The 22,006-nt window shown below is 37.6% G+C and overlaps 3 protein-coding genes across 7 annotated transcripts; 1 reads left to right on the top strand and 2 right to left on the bottom strand.

The window, feature by feature from the left end:
• Nucleotides 1-2,355: 2,355 nt before the first annotated feature.
• On the top strand, nucleotides 2,356-3,837 carry LOC115632125. Of its 2 annotated transcripts, none has more exons than XM_030529131.1 (4): nucleotides 2,356-2,697; nucleotides 2,756-3,034; nucleotides 3,369-3,596; nucleotides 3,683-3,837. In XM_030529131.1, the coding sequence occupies exons 1-4, from the start codon at nucleotides 2,379-2,381 to the stop codon at nucleotides 3,754-3,756; spliced, it is 900 nt and encodes a 299-aa protein (XP_030384991.1). In that variant the 5' UTR covers nucleotides 2,356-2,378; the 3' UTR covers nucleotides 3,757-3,837. The 2 variants fall into 2 exon arrangements, with proteins under 2 accessions (XP_030384991.1, XP_030384992.1); XM_030529132.1 differs by lacking the exon at nucleotides 3,683-3,837 and having other exon boundaries at nucleotides 2,756-2,802; nucleotides 2,879-3,034; nucleotides 3,369-3,504.
• Nucleotides 3,838-4,145: 308 nt separating this feature from the next.
• Nucleotides 4,146-5,966, bottom strand: LOC115632127. Its single transcript, XM_030529133.1, has 2 exons — nucleotides 4,544-5,966; nucleotides 4,146-4,481 (listed from the first exon to the last, which is right to left on the bottom strand). The coding sequence occupies exons 1-2, from the start codon at nucleotides 4,810-4,812 to the stop codon at nucleotides 4,295-4,297; spliced, it is 456 nt and encodes a 151-aa protein (XP_030384993.1). The 5' UTR covers nucleotides 4,813-5,966; the 3' UTR covers nucleotides 4,146-4,294.
• A 7,037-nt stretch (nucleotides 5,967-13,003) lies between these two features.
• On the bottom strand, nucleotides 13,004-14,416 carry LOC115632124. Of its 4 annotated transcripts, XM_030529130.1 has the most exons (5): nucleotides 14,124-14,416; nucleotides 13,916-14,060; nucleotides 13,591-13,734; nucleotides 13,420-13,480; nucleotides 13,004-13,358 (listed from the first exon to the last, which is right to left on the bottom strand). In XM_030529130.1, exons 1-4 carry the CDS (start codon nucleotides 14,333-14,335, stop codon nucleotides 13,457-13,459), a joined length of 525 nt encoding a protein of 174 aa, XP_030384990.1. In that variant the 5' UTR covers nucleotides 14,336-14,416; the 3' UTR covers nucleotides 13,004-13,358; nucleotides 13,420-13,456. The 4 variants fall into 4 exon arrangements, 3 of the variants coding, with proteins under 3 accessions (XP_030384990.1, XP_030384989.1, XP_030384988.1); XR_003996269.1 differs by having other exon boundaries at nucleotides 13,420-13,734; nucleotides 13,912-14,060; XM_030529129.1 differs by having other exon boundaries at nucleotides 13,420-13,734; nucleotides 13,916-14,067.
• Between the last annotated feature and the right edge of the window lie 7,590 nt (nucleotides 14,417-22,006).

Below are 22,006 nucleotides of genomic sequence, written 5' to 3'. Positions count from 1 at the left end.
AAATCAGCTGATTTATAAACAAGTAGATGGTATTGATTTGCTAGCCGTACCGAAATGCATGGAAAAAGAAGTTATCAGGAATGCTCATAACTTTGGTCATATGGGTGTGAAGAAAACCATGCATCACATTCAGCAGGACTATTTTATAGCACACTTAGAGAAAAAAGTTGTGGAATTTATCGCGAATTGCATTGAGTGTATAACACATAACAGAAAGCTGGGTAAACAAGATGATTTTTTGCATTGTATCGACAAAGAAGATCAGCCGCTGAGTACACTCCATGTAGATCATTTGGGATCATTGGACCTGACTGCAAAGAAGTACAAATACATATTCGCTGCTGTTGACGGGTTTTCAAAATACACATGGTTGTATCCAACAAAGTCTACCGATGCGCAAGAAGTTGTTAAACATATCAGCTCGTGGGTAGCTATCTTTGGGAATCCACGGCGTATTATCAGCGACAAAGGAGCAGCATTTATATCGAAGCAGTTTAAAGATTTTTGTGAGGAACACAAAATAGAGCACATCGAGACTACTACAGGGATCCCAAGAGGAAATGGGCAGATAGAGAGAGTCAACCGAGTTATTCTGTCTGTTTTGTCAAAAATGTCTGCAGCCGAGCCGTCAAAATGGTATAAATATACATCACAGGTGCAACGATCTATTAATACACATGTCCACTCATCTACGAAGTACACTCCGTTTGAAATTATGTTCGGCGTCAAAATGCGTAATGAATCTGATCTGGAAGTGGTGAAAATTCTTCAGGACGAGCTACTGGAAGGCTTGCAGGATGAACGCAACCAAATCAGAGCTGATGCCAGAGTACAGATTGAAAAAGCTCAAAGTTGCTACAAGAAGAATTTTGACAAAAAGCGACGTAAGCATAGTGGTTACCAATTAGCAGACTTAGTAGCCATTAAAGTAACACAGTTTGTAAATGGTAAAAAGCTGGCTCCGAAATATATCGGGCCATACGAGGTTACCAAAATAAAACGTAATGGAAGGTTCGACGTGAAGAAAGTTGCAGAGTTCCAGGGTCCGAATCAGACTTCAACTTGTACTGATTCTATGAAACTGTGGCGTTACATGGGTCAAGACGAAGACGATGAAGCTGGAGAATCATCTGAGACAGATGATGAGCAGGATGGCCGAGTGTAAAGTGGCATCCTTGTGCCATTATCATCAGTTGGCACCCCCGATCAGGCGAAGGTGTAATTAAGAAGAAGTCGTGGGATAGTCGTTTTTCAACAGTCGTAAGCAGCAGTCGTGGCATTCAGTCGTCAGTAGTAAAGTTGTACAGCAGTCACTAAAGTTGGTCAGAAGTTGCAAAAGTCGGCGTCTAAACATATTTTTAAGTCTTATGTTATTATATAATACTATTCTTATTGTTTGTCAAATACTCGATATACTTTATTAAACGATTTATAAACCTAATAAATCTTACATTTATTCCTTACAGTGCTTAAAAGAAATTATCGCACATAGTTTTTATATTTGTATCTTATATAATTAATTTATATTATTTTAATCATAATCATTATTTTTCTAAGGAATGCTTTAAGAATATCCTCATAGATTGGAGTCGAATCGATTTAAAACGATTTCTTTCCTATTGAATAAATAACTGGTCCGCAAGCAGTTTTATATATGCAACACGATTAATTTAAGAAAACTATATTTAGCATTTTCCAGCAAGAAATATGTAGTATATATTAAAAATTAAACTACGAGCCGTCACTGTTTGGGTTACAATTGCCTTTATTTATTAAATTTCCGATAACAAAGAATATACAATATTCACCAGCCAACAACATAACAATAGTTATCACATGGACTGATTGATGGATTGTAGCACATATTACGAGTATAAAAAATGTATTGTGGAAACATGCACCACACATACAATAATGCGGAAAAATTATTCTTTTAAACATAAAATTGTTTTTTCTTTGTTTTTGATGAATTTGATTTTGTAACATAATATAATATTTGATAAACAATACAATTTAAGCATGCAAATAAGCCTTCTTTTTTATAAGAGAGCAATAATCAGTGGATATTTCAGTGCATCATTGAATTTGATAAAGAAAAAATGTTTATACTCGTAAAATAAATAAAAATGAACCCAATCGAACGAGTGGATTATTTGCCTGTGTGAACCCGTCTTAAAACATTAGTTTAAAGATAAGTTCAAGAGCTTAGACGTATAAAACAAGCTGCTGAGTGCGCAATACACTGACAACAGCAACAACAATGCTAATCTAAGGTTATCATTTATTTTTGCCATCAGTCAAGCATACAGATTAAGCTTCATGTCAGTCTCTCACAAGTTCGCTAGACGTTAAGTAGAAGTGCACGAATACTCAAACAGATGGAAAGAACGCCAAGAAATAGTGCAACCCAACTGGCCAGCGAACGTGGGTTGTTGGCGACGGTGGAAATTGAAGAGCCCGAGTCAGCAGATGCTCCTGCTGCTGAGCAGCGAAGGACTCGTAAACGAAATGTGTGCCCTCCTTTGCGCCTCCACAACTTCCTCAGCACACTGGGTATACTCTGCGCCCTGCTCCTCATCGTAGGCTCCATTTACATGCACTTAAGACAAAAGCATCATTTCGGGCGCATGAACAGCGAGCGGTCTTCGAAGAGTGCCGACACCACCATCATAGTGGTCAGTGAAGAGCCGAGTGTAGGTGGGTGAGCATCCTGCCCACTACTTGCACTCTTTAATTCGCGTACCACTTTTTGCAGCTGCACAAATTACCGCAGTTAATGTTGAACAGCTGCAGCCCGAAACGGTACAGTTACTGCCAATAGCAACGTCTCCAGCATCAACGGCAACTACTTTAAAAGCTGACACTACGTTGTTTCCAGATCAAATCAGCAAGGAATGTCTATACTGCATCGCCAGGACAGCCACGGACTGTAAGCCTGTCTTCTGTAGCGACAATCGCATGTGTGGTATTTATCGCATTTCCCAGTGGTATTGGTCGGATGCATTAAGCTATTTTCAATGGCCCAGCACGCCGAGTAAGTCAAAAATTTACAGTAGAACAAAATATACTTAGAAGTGACCTGGCCGTGAATTCGATTTAAATGCCTGATCTTTGAATTTAAAATTAAATTAAATTAAAATGCATAAACAGCCGTACCAAATGTTTGGTCTTGATACTCTATAATACGATTATAAATAAGTTTACTTAAGACTCGACATTCACTTTACTCGATGGATGGTCAGCATTTAACTTTGGTGCACATTTTGTTGCTCGATATTTCCAATTCAATAGTACTTTTGAAATCAAATTAATTGAATTTGTATTAATAGCAAATGCAGCAATTAGCTTAAGCTCTCTTCCTCCCACAGACATCAACGAGTGCCTTTCGGACCCGCTCTGTTCAATGGAGGTGGTGCGTGCATACATAGAAAGATATTCGCGGGATTGCAATTATGATGGGATAGTTGATTGCAGGGATCACATATTACTGCATCTAAAAGGTCCTAGTGGGTGTCTGAATGGTGCCCTTGGCAGTCTTTATGAATCGCGCATGGAAACGTGTTTAGAGACACAATCAAAACCAACATCTTGTTTGAGTAATTAAACGCTTAAATATACTTATACTCCTATATTCTGATGTGTCGACAATTTTATTTCTTCTACTCTCTTCTATGATTTTCAGTCCTTGTTCAGCCCCGTGAGCTTTGGTCGGACATAGAATGTGGGCATAAATATAACCAAGAAATCGTAAAATAATATGAGCGAGGCCAGCTTGGCGTCACGAAGGTTGACTCGCACAGAACTGCCGCCCACAATGCACTGCACATGATACATGGTGAACTGCAAGTGACAATATTTATATAGGCGAAGGATTACAAAAAAGAAGAACAAGAACAACAACAACAAGAACGTTAGTTGAGTGCAGAGGGCATTTCTTACTGGCAGCATAACAAATATGGTTATGGCGGCGTACACCCAAAAGAATGGGTCCATGTGGAGCCGCACGAACAAGATGATGGCATAGATGCTCATAATAGCGACGTGGAAGGTCAGCAGATACATGAAAGCGGCATTCACTGTGATGTCCAACTAACAAGATAGGAATCAGTCGATTACAAAATTTGATATGCCTGCAAATAGGTGGCACTAACTTACCGGTATAAAGATGGCAATCAGCGTTATCAGTAAAAACAGCAGGGCTGCACACAGAAAACCACACAGCATGTGCAATATATCTGTGCAGAACAACAAGAACGACATGCTAACGATCAATCCCTCAACCTACTCTAGGGAACTAAGAATTATGATAGAGCAATAGAATCCAATCGGCACTTACTATGAGCATGCTGAGGAAGCAGCTCAAATAGGACATCCCACGCACTTGGGAGCTAACCAAAAATATCAAAAAGAGTAGCATTGTAACGGCAAACACCAGGACGACTGCAGACTCGTGAGCAGAAAGCAGTTCCTTGCCTTTGGCACTGAAAATAAAAGCTAGTACAATAGTTCCAGTATAAAGCCCATACCCGTAGATGGTAGTTACGTAAAGAAGCCGAGCACAGCTAACCATTGCAGCAGGGCGAATGCCATAAAAGCAGCAAGCAGCAAATAAACACGCAGCACAAAATCCCGGCGCTCTTCGGCAGTTTCCCAGTCGAAAATGGGCCAGATTTCCAAGCGATTTTCAAACATAAGTAGAAACTGAAAATTTGTCTGTTGAAATAAAATGCCTGCCTGCTTTTGCTGCTGTTGCTGCTGTTGCTGCTGCCGGCAGCTTGTGATTAATGCCAAATTAACGTTAAACGTGGGCATTCATTATACTCGATGGACGGACTGGTCAGCCTTTAAATTTCGAGCAGGCAAACAAAAACTTTGAGCAGCAAATTAGTGTAGAAAACACTCACGACATACATAATTGAACTTGACAAACTTTCTTGTTCTGCAGCATTGCGCGCAAGTGTATAATAATTAAAAGTTTCTACAACGGTTACAGCTCCTCTTCCAGCTACTACTTGTACAAATGTTGCGGCGTCCGGGAGGACGTACAAGTTTGGGCGCAACTTTTAAATCATTTAGCAGCAGATTGCACAACGAATTTGATGTCTTAATTACCAGACATGATGAATCGATTTTGTTAAATGTGCCAAACAAATGTTTCCGTTCAAAGTTATGCCAGTGCATATATCATCACAGCTCCAACCTTCTCCACTGGACAAATATTGCACACATGCCATCGGTATGACAAATACTTTTGATTGATATTAACCTATCGGAGAATACTTGTATACTTAGATTTGATTTTTCTGTTGACAGGCATGAAAAGCTGAGGAGAAAAACAGTTCGTATGCTTGTTACAGCATGCAGTGCAAATGTTGTGTCTAAGTCAACATATAACAACCATTAATCAGTTATTAATTAATGGAAAAGCTAATTTATTTGTGTATGTACAAGTATATCTGTGGATACCCGTATGTGTGTAAAGTGAAAAGTTTCTCGGGCGTAAACGCAATGCAAACAAAGTTGAAAGTCAAAATTCATTCGCAAGTTTAAACAAAGGGATAATAGCGAGTTTGCATTACTAACTGAATGGGTGGATGGCTTATTTATGGTAAAGTTGAAATTCACTTTAGTTCTGCGTCTTGACCCGGCCAATAAACAAGCACACAGAACAGCGCACACCCACAACTACAAGTATATTGAAAAAGCACTTGGGCTGCGCAATATTCTCTTTGCATGCACAGTAGGTAGAGCTTAAAACAAACACGCAAAGTGAAGGCCATAAAAATACTCTTTCATTTTTATAACCTACTACCAAATACGCCCCCTTCCTAGGGGCTGCTTTCCGGGTTTACCCTGAGCCATATCTTTTTTGAATTTAAGCCTTCATTCCATTCTAATATTTTGCTCATTCCAGGCACAATTTCGGAGGGAATACCTATATATATGTAGTAATTCTTAGAACTTCAAGTAGCTAGCGTTTAATAGTTCGACGTTTGAACGTTTTACTGTAACAATCAGCTCACAAAAGTGTTGCAATAAGTTATAGAATTCTTTGAAAACTATATATATATATATATACCTTAACTTCGATTTAATTATAATACATACTTGTATATGTATATTATTTGTTCTAGCCATTTAATGAGATTCATAGATATATATATATTTTGTTTTTTTGTGTATTTGCATTATTTTTATTTAAAGAGATTTATATGTCAGCATAGTTGCAACTTATTTCCAAATAAATATTGCTTTCATATATTATTTATTTTGTTGGCATAGTAATAGTCCCTATTTTAAATGACATAATGTGATCCTTTCAATGTTTCGTGAAAAACAACTTAAACACTCGATCTAAATGCAGGACACAAGTATATTAGATTATTCCCGTGCCCAGATAGAGGGTATTCAATAATCTTGCAAAGCCTATGTTCTATTCGATGTGTAAGTAATAAAATTCGTTTACAAAGACCTCCTGAAGCGTTCATTAGGTTTCCGGTAACGAAATAAAATGTTAATGGACTGGTCAGCAAGTGAATAAAAAAATTGCATTCAAATAAAAAATAATATACATAAGTAGTTTATGTTTCAAGCTATGCACGCGAAAATGATGTAATGGGTCTGAATTTTTAGCATACTTTTAGAAGAGGGACCGATGGTACTGAGTAAGCTCTGTTTTATTGAACAGATATCTTTAAACGCTTTTTACTGTGCACATTAAACTGAGAAGGGTCTAATCATTCAATTGCATGTCGAGTGTATACAACTTTATTCAATCAAATGTGCAAATAGCGAATAATGCAAACAGAAATAGTCCAAATGAGCTGACAGGCAGACAGATAGACGGATATACAGCCTGTGAGCCTGTGTGCTCAGACGGCAAGTCAATATGTCCCAGAATAAAGCGCGGCAGGCAGACAAACTGGCAAATGGACAGACCCAGGAACGAAGCAAGAACCAAGCGTTATGCATTCAGCTCGCATTTACCATTGGCTCGTACTTTATATTCATTATTATTGAATTGAAAGGAGTTTATTTATTATACACATTGAATGTAGCAGATAAATATTGAATGATTGATGGCTAGCTGGTTGGCCTTGGTTGGCGCTAAAGTGTTTCGTTTCGAAAAACAATTACCCGCATTGTTGGCCGGGTCGCAACACAACGTTCATGTTTAGTTCGATCTCTAAGCGTCCTTTTTAATGGTCCTCTGTCAAAAGGTGTCACTATTGCCATTGCAGAGCTCAGCAAGTGCCTCTATATATAGCAATATGTGAGTGTGGTATGTCCAAAATTGATTGCTTTATTCCAGCTCCCAGTTTCCAGCTAGCAGCTAGCTGTCAGTTCAAAATTGATGCAATTCAGTGCAAGTTGTGATACGAATTTTAGTGTGCAATGAAATTCTTTCAGTTACGTTCTTTTCGTTTTTCCCTTTCTTCTATTTCCAACCCATAAAAAAGTTACTAAAACTTACTTGTAGCTGTTAGTTTTACTTCTGCTCACATCGCTTCCTTTGTCAGATGGATCTTAGTTGGCTAACTTAATTTGTTTGCTTTGCAAAAGTCGAAAAAATATTACAAACTGTGTGCTGCTTTATGACATGCTCACAGTAAGTGTACTCATATCCACATATTTACGAGGTGAGCTTGAATCGTGGCACTGAGCAACTTTTAACCAAGAAAAAGGTAACACAATTTATAGAATATATTGCAGATTATTGGGTATGTGCAGCCTTTATTGTCACTAGATAAAGTTGCTCATCTAAAAAGACAGGCTGCCTTGTCAATTTAAAATCTGTCTTTCATGCATTTAATTTTTCGTCTGTTTTAACCAAAGCGCTTTATGTACGTGAGGCCAAACCACTATAGAAGTTTTACTTTATACTTTTCCACTATACTATACTATACTATCCTCTAGCCTCCCTTTTGCTGTATGATTGTATGATTTTGATTGTTTGATACCAAGGCAGCTTAACTAACTAGGCTTTTATTTTTGTTTATGCTGATGCTTGCAGCTAATTTTGGGTAGCTTTAAAAATCATTTTAACATTATAAAAACAAGAGAGAACGCTACAGTCGAGCAAGCCCGACAGTGTAATACCCTGTACCCATGTAAACTTCCGTCACTGAGTTATATGCGCCCATAGCAGCAGCAAAAAGAGGAAGAAGAAGAGCGAACTTGTTGCTGCAGTTTGGGGAGGTTGTACTGGCGAGAATTTGTTTTGCTAATAACTTTTCTTAGAATTGACCGAATTGAATAAAATTTTATACAACAGTAGACAATTATATATTAATTATGTGTGCAAAGTTTGGTTTAGGTAGCATTTGAAATGTGGACGGTATTGACGAAATTCTGTAGCGGGGGAAGGGGGGAAAAATTCCAAAAAATAAAATAAACTCGTCCTTACTCGGACCTAGGAGAATCTGGATGCCAACTTTGGTTATTCTAGCTTTTATAGTTTCTGAGATCCTCGCGTTCATCCAGACGGACAGACGGACAGACGGACGGACAGACGGACGGACATGTCTAGATCGATTTCTCTCGTCATGCTGATCAAGAATATATATACTTTATGGGGTCGGAGATGCTTCCTTCTGTATGTTACATACTTTGCACAAACCTAATATACCCTTTTTACCCTACGGGTACAGGGTATAAAAATAATGAAAATAATGGTTACCCGGCATGTGAACAGTTCATATTGAGTTGAGTTATGTTTAAAGTACCAAGTACTTATACTCAAGAGAATGTTAGATTTTAGGAAACTTAAATGGGCAAAAACGCAAGGAAAAGTTTGTTTAGCCCTTTAAAAAATAGAATAGTTTTTTTTGGCCAAACATCCCTCGGCAGGGTGCCGAAACATATGCTAACAGCATTTGGAAAATGAAATTTACATGGCTTCTGTTCAAAGTAAATGTCATATGTTTAATATTTGAGCTGCATTTTATCTAAAAAGGGTTGCCGACGGCCCGCAGCTAGCAATAAATCCCAAAAAGTGTACAACATAATTAAGTTGTATATCAGAGATTAGCCAGCCGGTTGTCCTCAGTCCTTAAAGCTCAGTTCTTCTTCCTTAGTCCTCATTTGGCAGCCGCTGGCAACACAACGAAAGGCTATAGAAAAGCCGAGCGGTGGTCGGCAAATGGGCCAGAGGGCATATTTTTTTGTTCTTGCTACGTTTGTTGTTTTTGTTTGCCAGCTGGCCGCTTTTATGCGCATATTTAAATAGACATTGTGGCATTACAACTGTTTCAAACAGCAACAACAAAAACGATGACAGCCAAGATGCTGACAACAATGAAAATGACGACGACTTTAATGTCTCCATTATGACCGGCAGCTAAATGCTGAAGCAGAGACTCCAACTCGGGCTGACATTACGGCTGATGTCGAGGTTTAGACTGCGGCTAAGGTTGAGACTTTGGCTAAGAGACCAAGGCGCTTCATTAATTTTATTGCCGCAACCATGAGTGGCGAGCTGCTTCCCTGGTGGCTTGGCGTGCTGCTTGGCGTGTCTTTTGCGGCTTCCTTGCGGTCGGTGGGCGATGGACTTTGCTTTGAAGTTCGTGGGCAAAAAGTTTTGATTGTCTACACACACATAAGCACGCACACACATACAGGCATGCCAGGCAGCCGCAATCACATGTGTATTACACATACTCGTTTGTGTATATGTGTGCGGATCTGTGTACGAGTATGTGTGGGGATATTTGAATTTTGCTAACCTTAAGTGGTTAAGCGTAAAACTTTTTTAATTAGAGTTGTTTGTGTGCAGCCATTCTGACATTGTGTAAATAATTTTGCCTTAATCTTGGACGCATAGTTGCGTTCCTGCACATTTTTATCAACGCTATGGCCAGCACACGCTTATTTTCTTTATTATGCGCTAACTATTTTGGCCACATTGCCTTTGTCTGGCGGCCAAATTCTCATAAAAATTGACAAGGCTCGCACAAAATTCATGAGCGTCCACAGTCCTACTTAAGCTGTCACAAAACGCAGGACGAGGATGTTGACAATGGCACCCTTGAGAACGCATAAATTTTGTGAAAACAGGCGCCGCTTACAACAGTCTGCATTTATTTTAATTTTCCTATTATACATCAGCAAACAAACAAAAAATGCAAATAAAATGAAAAAGGCTTTGTACTTGATTAAAGTTTTTCCCATGTGTATGTGTGTATGTATGTGTGCGTGTCTGTAGGTATGTGAAGGACTCACAGCTCAATATGTCATAAAATGAAATTAAAATTAAATTTCGTTAAGGCAGAAAGACACAAAATAACAACGGAACCAAAATCTGCATACATTTTCGTGGGAAACAAATTTACAAACAGAAGAGAGAAAAAATCATTGGGCACATGCAAATCTAATTTGTGACAGCAACAACAACTGAAATAGCTAAAAACAACGACAATAGCTACAAAACAGCAACTGCGGCAATGTCAGCACACGCATATATTTGCCATCTTTTTATTATAATGAAAATGTTTTGCACCACGTCGAAGTCGGAAAACGTTGCCTTTTGGCTTGCAGATGGCACACCCCCGCGCTCCCTTCACCACAAAGCAGCTGGCCTACAAATATCCGCAGGATGTGTAGCTGCCGGCTGCCAATGTGATTTTGTCAGTGCTGAGACACACACACACAATCATAAGCAAACAGGCTCATAGTAGCAAGCCGTAAAAATGTTCATGTTGTTCTAAAAACATTGAATATACATAACGCTTGGATCTAAGCCAATAAGAAATTGCTCTCATTGCACAGCCCAATAAAGAAATTGCTTTTATTGCACAGCGTGCACAACACAGCGTATGCGTAATGCCGCTTCGGCAAATTCACGCACGATATCAGTGCTAGACTAGAGATGTGTATGTCCTTAACAAAAAAAAAAACCACAAAATGTAACAAACACAATTTAAATGTTGCACTACTAAATTTTTAACATGGAATTTTACAATCACTCAATCAAATTAGAATATTGGAAAATAGACCAAAATTAAATGAAAAAGTGATTAATGAAAGCTAGTGATGGAAAAAGTGATTTTTGAGTTTTGAAAATGTTGCGTTTTAGTCAGTGGGATGATAATTTTTTCTAAAAAGAACAGTGCTTTTTGAGTTTTGAAAATGTTGCGTTTTAGTCAGTGGGATGATAATTTTTTTTTTTAGTTCGCCTGACCTCTATTTAAATTGACAAATATATCTATATTCACAAATTCTTTTCTAAGAAGTAATCAAAACATGTATAAATGACCTTATTCAGAAATAGCAAGGCTAGTTGGAAAGTGACAATGTTCCTGGAACAGGTATAATATGGATATTTTTTTTTTTACCTACAAGTATATTAAATTAAATGTATAACCTATTAACGACAGATGAATAGACTTTAAAAAGAAGCCAAATACTTATACTGAAAAGTCCTTAGCTACAAATTGACTGCTATGGAAGTTTATTTAACCCAAAACGAGCTGATTTTTAAATTTATTCATTATCTGCACATTCCATATCTCTTGTCAATCTTAAGTGTGTCATTTCTATTTCAAAAACTCATTAATGATAGCGAAATCGCGGATTCTTTTGCTGTTTATGATAACCAACAATCACGTATAATTGATGACCATCTCTACCGTAGACCTAGTGTAGCCATTACATAAAGTGAAAGAGGGTAACGGCGGGACACAGGGACACAGGGACACAGGGAGCAGAAAAGGGGCGGATGTGCGGTCAGTATAATACAATTTGAGTTGGTTTTTGCTTTTTGCCAAATACGAGACACATTTCGCATTATGCTTCACATTTATGTTGTACTATATACATTAATTATGGCTATTTACTTTGGGCCCTGCTACTGCCAATTATGTGTACAAAATGGCCTATTATTGGCACATATATATATACAAACATGTATATGTAATTGTGTGTGTGGGCTTTTTTATATGTATCTAAGCTACGCTTGCGGCCTGGATAGCACTTAAGCAAAACAGCAGGCCAAATGTCCTGAAGCAACAATCTACCAACAGTGACTTGGTAAACAAAACTACGTGAATGTTGTTTTTACATGTCAAGTGGTCGTAGTAGTGGTTTTTGTTGTTGTTTTCCTAAAGATGATGGATGTTATTATAATGTTCCGCCATTCAGATAAGCCGACCAATCGGCGCCACGTCTAGTTCATCAGAACTGTCACAGTATTCTACTTTTCTTAGACAACGCCTTTAGCCATTTTTGCAAACTGATTGGAAATATTCCAAGTGGACAAAAATAAAAGATACTTTAAATTTTGAAAGCATTTGGATTTTTCCAGCCGAATATGACAATGAGTAAGTACATCGCATTAAATCGTTTTGTGGCATCTTTATTGCCTAATTTTTTGAAAGCAGATAATTTCTCTTTTACTTTTAATCATATTTCATTCCCATTTTCAATTTTATTGTCATTTTAGCTGCAAGCGCAACATTTTTTAGTTAAATGTTTTGCTTTAATTCGGCGTAATACAAATCGTTCAATTACTATAGTACTAAGGTTACAGCTCTAGAGGAAACTTGTTAGACAAAATGATTCGAAGCGAATTGTGGCAATTAAAACAATAACATTGAGTCACTTGTGGCGTTGCTCAGTTAATTATTCATGCCCCATAATTAGGTGTTAAAAGCAACGCAATACATTCTTCCGCAAACCGTAAAATTAAATCTTTTATATTCGAAAATGTTGTGGCTTTATTTCAGTTTTAGAACCTATTTTCCCATTAACTCTTTTACTAAAATTGTCCCCTACTTGAAAGTATTCAATAATGCAGTTCGTTTGTATCAGTTTACCAGTTCACTTATTCCCATACCCAAATAGTGAATTATCCCACCATAAGTTTTAGTTGATTTTTGTTTGTTAATGAAACTGTGCATTAAGTTGATGGGAAAAAAAACACATTTTGTAAAATCAATTACCTACACTATAAAATTTATTGAAATTTCGTAAAGTGCTGCGGAACTGGCATTTCTAAATATTAGCATCGATTGAAATACAATTTATTAAATTATTATTGACATTAGTTTTTAATTTTTATGCAGCGGTAAGTTTAAAGCTCTGTCAGTTTGTTTTCTTGCGAGCTCAGTGTTTTTCTATGTACTTTCCAGTGTAGTGTTATGTGGGGCGGGTGTAGTGCGTGCCGTCGTCGTCTTTAGCTTATGATCATGAATCTGATAAGAAAAGTATACTGTTGGCTTAACAAGGAAGCCCGGCTCACACCAAAGCATGTACATTATGAGAAAGAAAGAAAACAGTATGAGAGATCCCAGTAACCCTTCTTTGGTTCGCAACTCGGCATATCGCCAGCCATTGATCAACTGTGCATGGTACATGACAAACTGCAAAGATGCATTGAAAATAAAATCATTGGGCACAATTGAATTGAAAATTGAAACAGACCATCAAAACAATCAGCGACAATATCATCCTGTAGACATCAAAGTAATAGTAGGCAATACGGCTGTGGTAGTCCCAATGGAACGTATCCCAATGACGAGGCAACACAAATATCATAAGCATAATTAAGCTGACGAATAGTAACACAACACAAAACAGAAACAATGCGGCTACCTGTTCCGTCAGATCGCAATACATGTATGAAGCAATGAGAATAAAAACAGTGAACAGCAACAGAATGATCACTATACAGGATACCATGTATATGGGATGACTTCGAGGGGCTTGCACTGCAGCTCCCAGTATGAAAAACTCAACCTGCGGGTGAAAGTAAAGTATCAGCTCAAATCTCCACAACATGCGATCCATCCCAATGCAAACAAAAATTTGTAAGCCAAGATGGGAAAAATCGAATGAATCTACAAGTTAATTGCAATTAAATCAGATGGATTTTTCGATTTTTCGATTTTTCGATATCACTATACAAGTAGTTACCTACAATGAGAATTGATATGAGCCAGTTGATTAATAACACATGTCGCAGAGCCCTGATGAGTATAAACAAGGTAAACAAGACGGCAGCAATGAGAAACAGACCAATGAAAATATAACGATTGTCATTAAATAACTTTCGCAATTGTTTCCTGTAGGCTATAATCGATTAGAAGATGAGATTGTGCACTATTTGCCAGCTTGGTGGAACTTACGCCAAAACCACTGCCTCCCATTGCAAAAGTGCCAGAAGTGCAAAAACCAATGACGTGCTGTAGACAATAAGGATAAAGCTAGCCCGTGAAAGCCGCTCCTCATAAGGTGCATAGCGCAGCATATTTGGTCGCGGCATGATAATGGGTCGATAAGTGGCATTTGGCCTCGCTCCTGGTCTTTTGACCCTACCACGTTTCGTTTGTGTAGGCATGACGATAATACAGGGAAATTTACACTATTAATTGTCCAAAAGGTTTAAAATATTTTTCACTAAAATTTTGACAAGTAAAACTAACCGAAATTCAATATCGAAGACTTCCAAATTATGAATCCCCTCTCTCCTCCCCCAACCCCATAAGGTCCCCTTACTAAGTTCAGCTTTGTTTTTGCGGTATGTACATAGACTTTTCTTGTTAAACCAAATCATGTCGTAGATCTAGAAGGGAGAGATATCACTAAACAAGAAAAGACTTTTATCTTTCGAGCTGTATTGAATTTAGTAACACTACATAGCACGACTTTAAGGAATCTGCAACGAAGAAATGGGCCTTCATACTTGTACAGATACGTAACATGCCTAATATTTACAGAGAGTGCATACAAATTGTGGCTAGACTGAGGTTGTATTATTTGTATTTATGCTTTCTGAGTGGTAATCAGTGCACCAGAGAATGTTAATCAGTAGATTGAAAAGCAAAATTAACAATTTTACATTTTTTGTAGGCATAGTCAATTGCAGAGGCAGATCCTTCTAGGATATGTTGTACTTTTTGTTTGTTTTTGGTAATCACATTATAACCAACCATTATTCCCTGATAAGATATTGGCTATACATTTTTTAAACTTGATTAAAGTGCATTCAGATATTAATGCTATGAAATGCCATTAAATGTGAGATCTTGAATTATCAGTTTCCTGCCAATTTCCTTCGATCGACCACGACGAAATACTGTCTCTATTTACGGACCACTTCACGGGCAAATTTTACTTTATTAGCTTACATAAAACTTGCTCGTCACTGATAGTAATATAAAATGACGACCGTATGATTCGTGCAGGCACGTAAAGCGAAAAACATGTCAAACTTTACGACGGTAATGTCAAATGCGTCTCGGCTATTTCAGCAAAACATAGCTATTTACAATTACTTACTTCTCAACTTACAATGAAAGTCCACAAAAGTCAGAGTCCCTCTTCTTAAAGCTTGGCTTAAGGCCGTGTCTGCAATAACACAATAATTGAAATTGCTGCGTGAATTCATAAAAATGCGCTGCCAAAAATAAAAATAAAATGCCCCGATGGCGGCAACACATGTCAAACAAGTAACAGGAGCAACAACAACAGCTGCGACTTGGCCAAAAAACGGCCGAGCAGTGGATGAAGAGCCGTTTGTTCGCCAAACATTTTTGAAATGCTGAAGCGATTTGCCAGCAAAAAGCACACTCAAAAAATACACATATACACAAATATACGAATATAAATATATGTACATACATTTATATGCACACTCGCAATATTTCTTGGGAGATGCCAACCACCTCTGACGGCTTTAAACTCTAACGACAAAGTGTCAAAAGATGTGTGCAAAGGCGTTGAAAAGGCGGTTACATTGTCGATGGATATAAAGGATTGCGTAAAAGGTTACGCTATGTATAAAAATACTTACGGCGCAGCAGCTGTGCCATGTTACCGATTCTGAATCTGATTCGGAGCCTTGGGCTCTGATTTTAAAGCAATCCGCCGCTGTTGTTGTTTTATTTGAATTTTGATTTGTGTCTTGGGTCGTGCATTATGAGTTAAGGCGTAAACAAAGCCATACCATTGCCCGATGGCGGCATCTGATTTGTTTAACACACTCGCAGCTCTTAATGTAAGACTGTTGCTATTACAGGCGTAAAGACACGCAAGGCTGGCAAACAGACTGCCAGGCGAGCAGGGTGAAGATGAAGAAAGGCAGGGAGAATGGCTCATGGACTGATAGACTGACTGCTTGGCATAGCTTTTGTTGCGTCAACTTCAAAAGCACTTAATTAACAACTTTAAGGGCCTGACATACAAAATTTGCACTAATTTATTAATGGCTAATGTAAATTTGCGAGCTGCCATCAAATGATACTGAAATATTAAGGTTCACATACACACTTATACACCCATTTATAGCTACAGTTCTCAACTTTTGTATATTGACAAATCAAACATATTCGTATATGTATATGCTGGCAAGCTTAAAACTTTAGACTTCGACCGAAGCATAGTCGTACTAACCATATAAATATTGGAAAAAGCATGTCAAATGTGATGGAGAATGTTAAACGCCACACACCCTTATCAAATTACCAGTAACACCTCAGTCGCCTCCCAAACAGGTTCCCCTTTCAACAAAACGGTTGCACAAATTTCTAATTCAAAATTGTTGTTTCTGTATATAATCGTATTTATAAGTTACAGCTCAGAATTTTACTTAAAAACGTTGATTAGGGGTTCGAAGTGTTCATAGGAACGATCGGTGCAATAATCAATTTCAGCACTAAAAGTGTTTCTCTTTACTTATGTACGATATTTTATTTTTATTGCACTTCATTATAATATAATTTGATAAAAATCGGCTCCATATACTGTCCTATAGCTGCCATACGACTTTTGGGTGCAATACAGTTTATTTTAATTGAAAAAGTGTCTTTACAGAGTTAACACAAGTCCGCCTGGCCAGACTTTAATGATGTGCTCCTTTATTCTACATCTGTGTTGCACTTTGCAACAACTTTCGTTTCTTGAATCGCTTAAGCACAGAGCGAAAATAGCATTAACAAAAAGAGCAAATTGTAAAGAACCTTCAATTAATTATCGCTACAAATTTGCGGTTGCTTTGGCTTAAATAACTTTTGTTTGCTTTTAATAGATAGGTCCTACTCATCTTTATCCTGTTAATAAAAAGTGCCGGTACTATAGTCGGATTTCTTATTCTGGTTATATACGCTAGTATCCTTATTTATTATGTCATTATTATATCTTTAATATAATGTATGTCAGAATATATGTTTTAAAGGGTCAAACCCAGGGTGATGAACACAAATTAATTAACAAACGACATATTATACTTTTGAGACAACAAAGCAACAAAGTTAACCGTATGAGTTATGCATTAATTAAAAGAGCAGTTGAGGATGAATTTAAATAATGTCTATTAATTCCGCGGAATGATAGCAAGATGTTTTAAAAGTAAAGAAGAAGAATTAAAGAAGAATTATACCAATATTTTTGCATAATTAATTATAAAAAAATAAAAAAGAGAGACCACACAAAACGTCGTTAAAATTATCATTATAAGACATTGACATTAGGAAAAGGGTTTGTCACATTTTATATGCCGAGTAGTGTAGGGGTGTGCTTAGCTTACTTGTATGTGTGTGGGCGGGTGCGGGGGCTTGCCTAATGTGGTGGCAGTCGTTGGCACTCTTAAGCATTTGACAAAAACAATTTAGATAAGCGATATGTAAAGTATATACCATTTACCGCACATATGCACAGTCAAGCACAAATTTTGCTGTGTCTGTTGAATTTTAAAACGACACTTGCCATTTAGCGCAACAGCCCCGCCAAATTGGCAACTTAATCAGCCAAGATTTATGTGCTGGTTGGCTGCTTGGCTGACTTACATTTTAAAAAAAGTACTGCGCCAAACTACTTGGGGAGGAACATAAAACCTGGGAAGCCGCCACGCAGAGACAAAAGCCAAACATTTGTTGTGCACTTAAAAGGTGGCATTGGAGGCTATAAAAAATTTGAGTGTGCAAGTGTAACCCGAAGCCACCGCACCGCAAAGTGTGCAAAATGCGTAGGACCAATGCCCCCAGCTCCCTGTGGCTTTCATGGCACCGAACGTTCAAGAAATGGCACCTAGATTATGTTTTTTTTGCAGTTTTTTTCTCATGACAAGCAGCAAATCAAATAATAAAATAAAAGACCATAGTCCCAAATTTCATTACCAAAAAATAAAAAACGAAAAGCTTGACATGCGCGACACAACGGAGGACAAAAATTTAATGACACAGAGATAACATATACGTTATAAACTTAGGTATATATGTGGAAATGTGTGTCATTATATTGGACACACACATTTAACAAATGGTGGCACTCACCTGCCGGCCAACGGCACATCAACTGAATTACTTGACCTGTGCAATTATTATTATGTATTTGAGGACAAGTTGTTGGCACTTTTGATCAATTTCCTGTTCACTCGAACACAATGGCTAGCGCGCAGAAACACTTTCACATACACTTCCACATGAGGCGAGTTCAACGCTTTTTACTCATCCTTTTTAAGGCTTTGGGGTTTGAGTTTGTTTTGCTTTTGCGTAAAATTACACACGCCTTCGATTTGTGTTCACTTGATTTCTTGACAAATTGACGCCCGCGAACTCAGAGCACGTCCAACTCCAACGCCGACATACGCTTATCTGAAAACTTATTGGGCCCATTGCCAGGAAATTACTTTGAAGTTCAATTGAAGTGCATTCCGCGCATGCGTCATTCTTAACAGAGCTCCAGAGCGCCACTCGGTTCCTGTTACTGATGGTCCTGTTGGGCTCTACATATGTATAAATATGTGTGGACTGACAAAAAGTTAAATAAACAAAGCAAAAGTCAAGCTGCATCATAAATATGATGAAAACTTTTGCAGGCACGCCAGCAACAAGCGACAACATGCGGGCCTCACATACATACATAGACTACTTATGTGTAGGGTGTCGTCTTGTGTGTGAATGTCGTGAATATTTATGGCTTAAAATCAACACATTCAAGGAAACTAAAGCCAAGTCATAGTACTCCTGCCCCCTTTCCACCCCAGGAATTATCACCATTTTTATGAACGAAATCTGGCTGTCAGTCAGAGGGTCATGAAATCCACGACAGGCGTTCACGTAGACTGGTGCAAATTCTAGGTAGGCACTTTTAATTTATAGAGACCTATCATCTAATTGTATGATGTGATAAAACATTTTCACCTACAGGACATCTAGGATCGAATACAGCAAAACGCCACTAAAAAGTCAAATGTAACTCATACTTGTGTTTTTCTTATTTATTGACAGACATACTACATACAAGTACTGTATTCGGTGTCAAATTTCATTTCAGCCTCAAATATCGCAAAGCAAGAGTCGCATTCAAAAATCTTTTTTTAAGACTTTAATTAAGTCGACTCGTCTAATGGGGTAAACCCTCTATGGTGAGCACCCCATACCCTAACTTTAATAGACATATACATACAAGTAGTTTACTTATTATCAAAAAAATATATCATATATTGAGAAAAAGGAGTATTAGGTCGTTTCTTAAAACCTAATTTGATAAAATTAAACAGTCCGGCACTATTGGTATGTTCGTAAACATAAACACATATAGTAATATTCAAATCGTGCTAAAAAATACTGCGCGTTCAAAATTGAAATGTTTCCTTGGCTTTCAAACTTAGTTTTCTTTTTTTCCAAGTTATTTATTTATGCGGGAATATCTGATAAGCCAGTTCTTCTGTATAATTTGAAATTATTGACATTCCGTGTCTGTAACACCCACAGAGACAGTTCCACGTATTTTACATGCCCGAAAACAAGAGAAAAAATTTACTTAATGTCAAGCCTTGTGTAATTAAATGTTGAAACCCGACACAGCGGCAATTATGAAAATAAAACGTCCCATGGGTCTCAATGGCTAATTTGCTAGTCCCTTGTATGGGCTTAAGCCATGCTGCGTGCCTTGTTGGCGCCTGTGGATGTGGCTTTATACGAGGTTACCCAGCCTCGAAACAGTACGTATAATGTGGAAAATCTGGAAATGTAATTAGTCAGCTCTGACAATAAATTGAGACAATGCCAGTAAAGTGCATGGACCTACATCCAGCCTAATTTAATAATGCTCATAATAAAGCCCATTATGATTCCAGAAAAGGACGATGATAATAGAAATGTTAAGTATATAAAAACAAAAATTTAATAAAATGGATGAAAAAATGTTATCTTATGTACATAGATTTAGTACTAAGCTGAAAAGTGTACAGAATTGATAAGCATTACTAAAAAAACCGAATACTCGAGAAGATAACTTAGTTAGAAATAAATTGAAATTGTTGCAAATAAGATAGGGGTTTTCGCCCCATTCAACGAAAACATATTTTACTTAACCTTTTAGGAAAATATAAGTTATTGAGCATAAGAACTAATAATCGAGTCGATTATATTACAAGTGATAATAAAAATTTTATTGAATTTCCGTTAAGGACCGATATATTAGTTCACCGGAAGTTTCCAAGGAGAGTTACTTAAATACGATTTTTTGTGGAAACTAGAAAATTTTATTTATTATTGAACCGTCTATAGAAAAACGGAACATGAAGTGAAGGGTAATTTAGTTCTTTAAGACTACACACACCATTTTTTCTCCCAGTTGATGCCATTTTAAGTGTAATGTTACACGAGTAAGTCTAACGACATCAAGTCCAAAAATATATTGCGTATACGTAGCGTATAATAAGCTTCTAAAATAAATAAAAGATATTATTGCCAACTTTAAGAGCATGAAGAATATCTTTCAGCGCTCTTGGCCATGCCTATTAACACCAGAAACGAATGAGATTATGTTTTATTTTCTTTTCAACTCAAAGATGTCATAACAGAATTGCGAACATTAAACTTTAAGCACATGCTTCGGTTTTTTATTTTTATAACCGCATTCGCAAACACACCAACAAACATATGTGTAAATGTTTTCATGTGCGTAAGACGGAATACATTCGTTTTTATTACGGCATTTACATACGGGAGCAACTGCCATAAGAACTTAAATAACACCCTTGATTTGCTTTTCAATTGGCATGAAACGCCGGCTTCACTCACACTTGCATTGAAAGGACCTTATCAGAATGTTACCGCTTGGTTGCCAAATCAAGTTTGATATCAATAAAACCACTTGAACTGTCATCAATATTAGTCACTCACTGTTGTTATCACTTACTTTGCTTCACTTAAAGGAATATACATCAAGCCCGGTGAGCATTGTAAGGCCATGTGGTGAGTCTGCCAGTGAACGAGGCCATAATAAATGCATCTGAACATGTGAAAGCATTGCTCGCACACACACACATACACACACACGCATACAAAGGGAACTGTAAAGTGCAAGCAAACAAACAAGCAGGAAAACCAGCAAACCATGTACTTGATGTAACGGCAACGGCCACACACAGGATACCTAAAAGGCTGGCAGCAAACTGGGCTTGATGACATCGCTTGACAATTGAATGTAACGCGCAATGAAAGGGAAACAAAACACAAAGCTGTACAAAAGCGCAGCACAAATGGTTTCAATGAATGACTGACTGGCTGAATGTCTGACTGAGTGAATGACTGGCGGCCTGGTTTACGTTTTAACATTTGCTTAATGCATTGAAAAAATGAATGTACTTCTGTGTACAAGAAGTGGGTGTTTGTCTGTTTCTATGGGCAGATTGAAAGCATTACAATCACAAACAGCTCAATAGCAAGTAAGTGTTGCACTCAACGCCTTATAAGCCCGCTTCTAAACGTTTTCTAATCAAATTAATTGCCCTGCCAAAGATAATGGCAAGCATTAATAGTCTCAAACAATTTCACATTCATTAAAGGCCAATCAAAATGAGAATTATGAGCAAGGAGCCTCTCGAGAAGAGGCACCAGCCCACAATCGACCATATTCGTAGAAGGAGGGTAGGCAAATGGGCATCCACTTCATTAATAACTGGGGGCGTGCGCTTGCGCGTGGTCTGCTCTGCGTTGGGCGTTTAATGGAAGCTAATGAAATAATAATTAATTGAAAAAACAACCCAACACTATGGCTGGAG

The sequence above is a fragment of the Scaptodrosophila lebanonensis genome, unplaced genomic scaffold, assembly GCF_003285725.1.
Source record: "Scaptodrosophila lebanonensis strain 11010-0011.00,11010-0021.00 unplaced genomic scaffold, SlebRS2 tig00001415-arrow-pilon, whole genome shotgun sequence".
Classification (NCBI taxonomy): Eukaryota; Metazoa; Arthropoda; class Insecta; order Diptera; family Drosophilidae; genus Scaptodrosophila; species Scaptodrosophila lebanonensis.
The sequence above is the reverse complement of the archived record's forward strand: the minus strand, read 5'-3'. Positions and strand labels throughout refer to the sequence as shown.

What these genes read in the sequence shown, in the direction of transcription:
- LOC115632125 (XM_030529131.1), top strand. Translation starts at nt 2,379, where the DNA reads ATGGAAAGAACGCCAAGAAATAGTGCAACCCAACTGGCCAGCGAACGT. An exon ending in CAGTGAAGAGCCGAGTGTAG is followed by an intron (nt 2,698 to 2,755) that starts GTGGGTGAGCAT and finishes CACTTTTTGCAG; the next exon opens with CTGCACAAATTACCGCAGTT. An exon ending in TCAATGGCCCAGCACGCCGA is followed by an intron (nt 3,035 to 3,368) that starts GTAAGTCAAAAA and finishes TTCCTCCCACAG; the next exon opens with ACATCAACGAGTGCCTTTCG.
- LOC115632127 (XM_030529133.1), bottom strand. Translation starts at nt 4,812, where the DNA reads ATGCCCACGTTTAACGTTAATTTGGCATTAATCACAAGCTGCCGGCAG. An exon ending in GCTGTGCTCGGCTTCTTTAC is followed by an intron (nt 4,482 to 4,543) that starts GTAACTACCATC and finishes TTTTATTTTCAG; the next exon opens with TGCCAAAGGCAAGGAACTGC.
- LOC115632124 (XM_030529128.1), bottom strand. Translation starts at nt 14,335, where the DNA reads ATGCCTACACAAACGAAACGTGGTAGGGTCAAAAGACCAGGAGCGAGG. An exon ending in TGGGAGGCAGTGGTTTTGGC is followed by an intron (nt 14,061 to 14,123) that starts GTAAGTTCCACC and finishes TATAGCCTACAG; the next exon opens with GAAACAATTGCGAAAGTTAT. An exon ending in GGCTCATATCAATTCTCATT is followed by an intron (nt 13,735 to 13,915) that starts GTAGGTAACTAC and finishes TTTCACCCGCAG; the next exon opens with GTTGAGTTTTTCATACTGGG.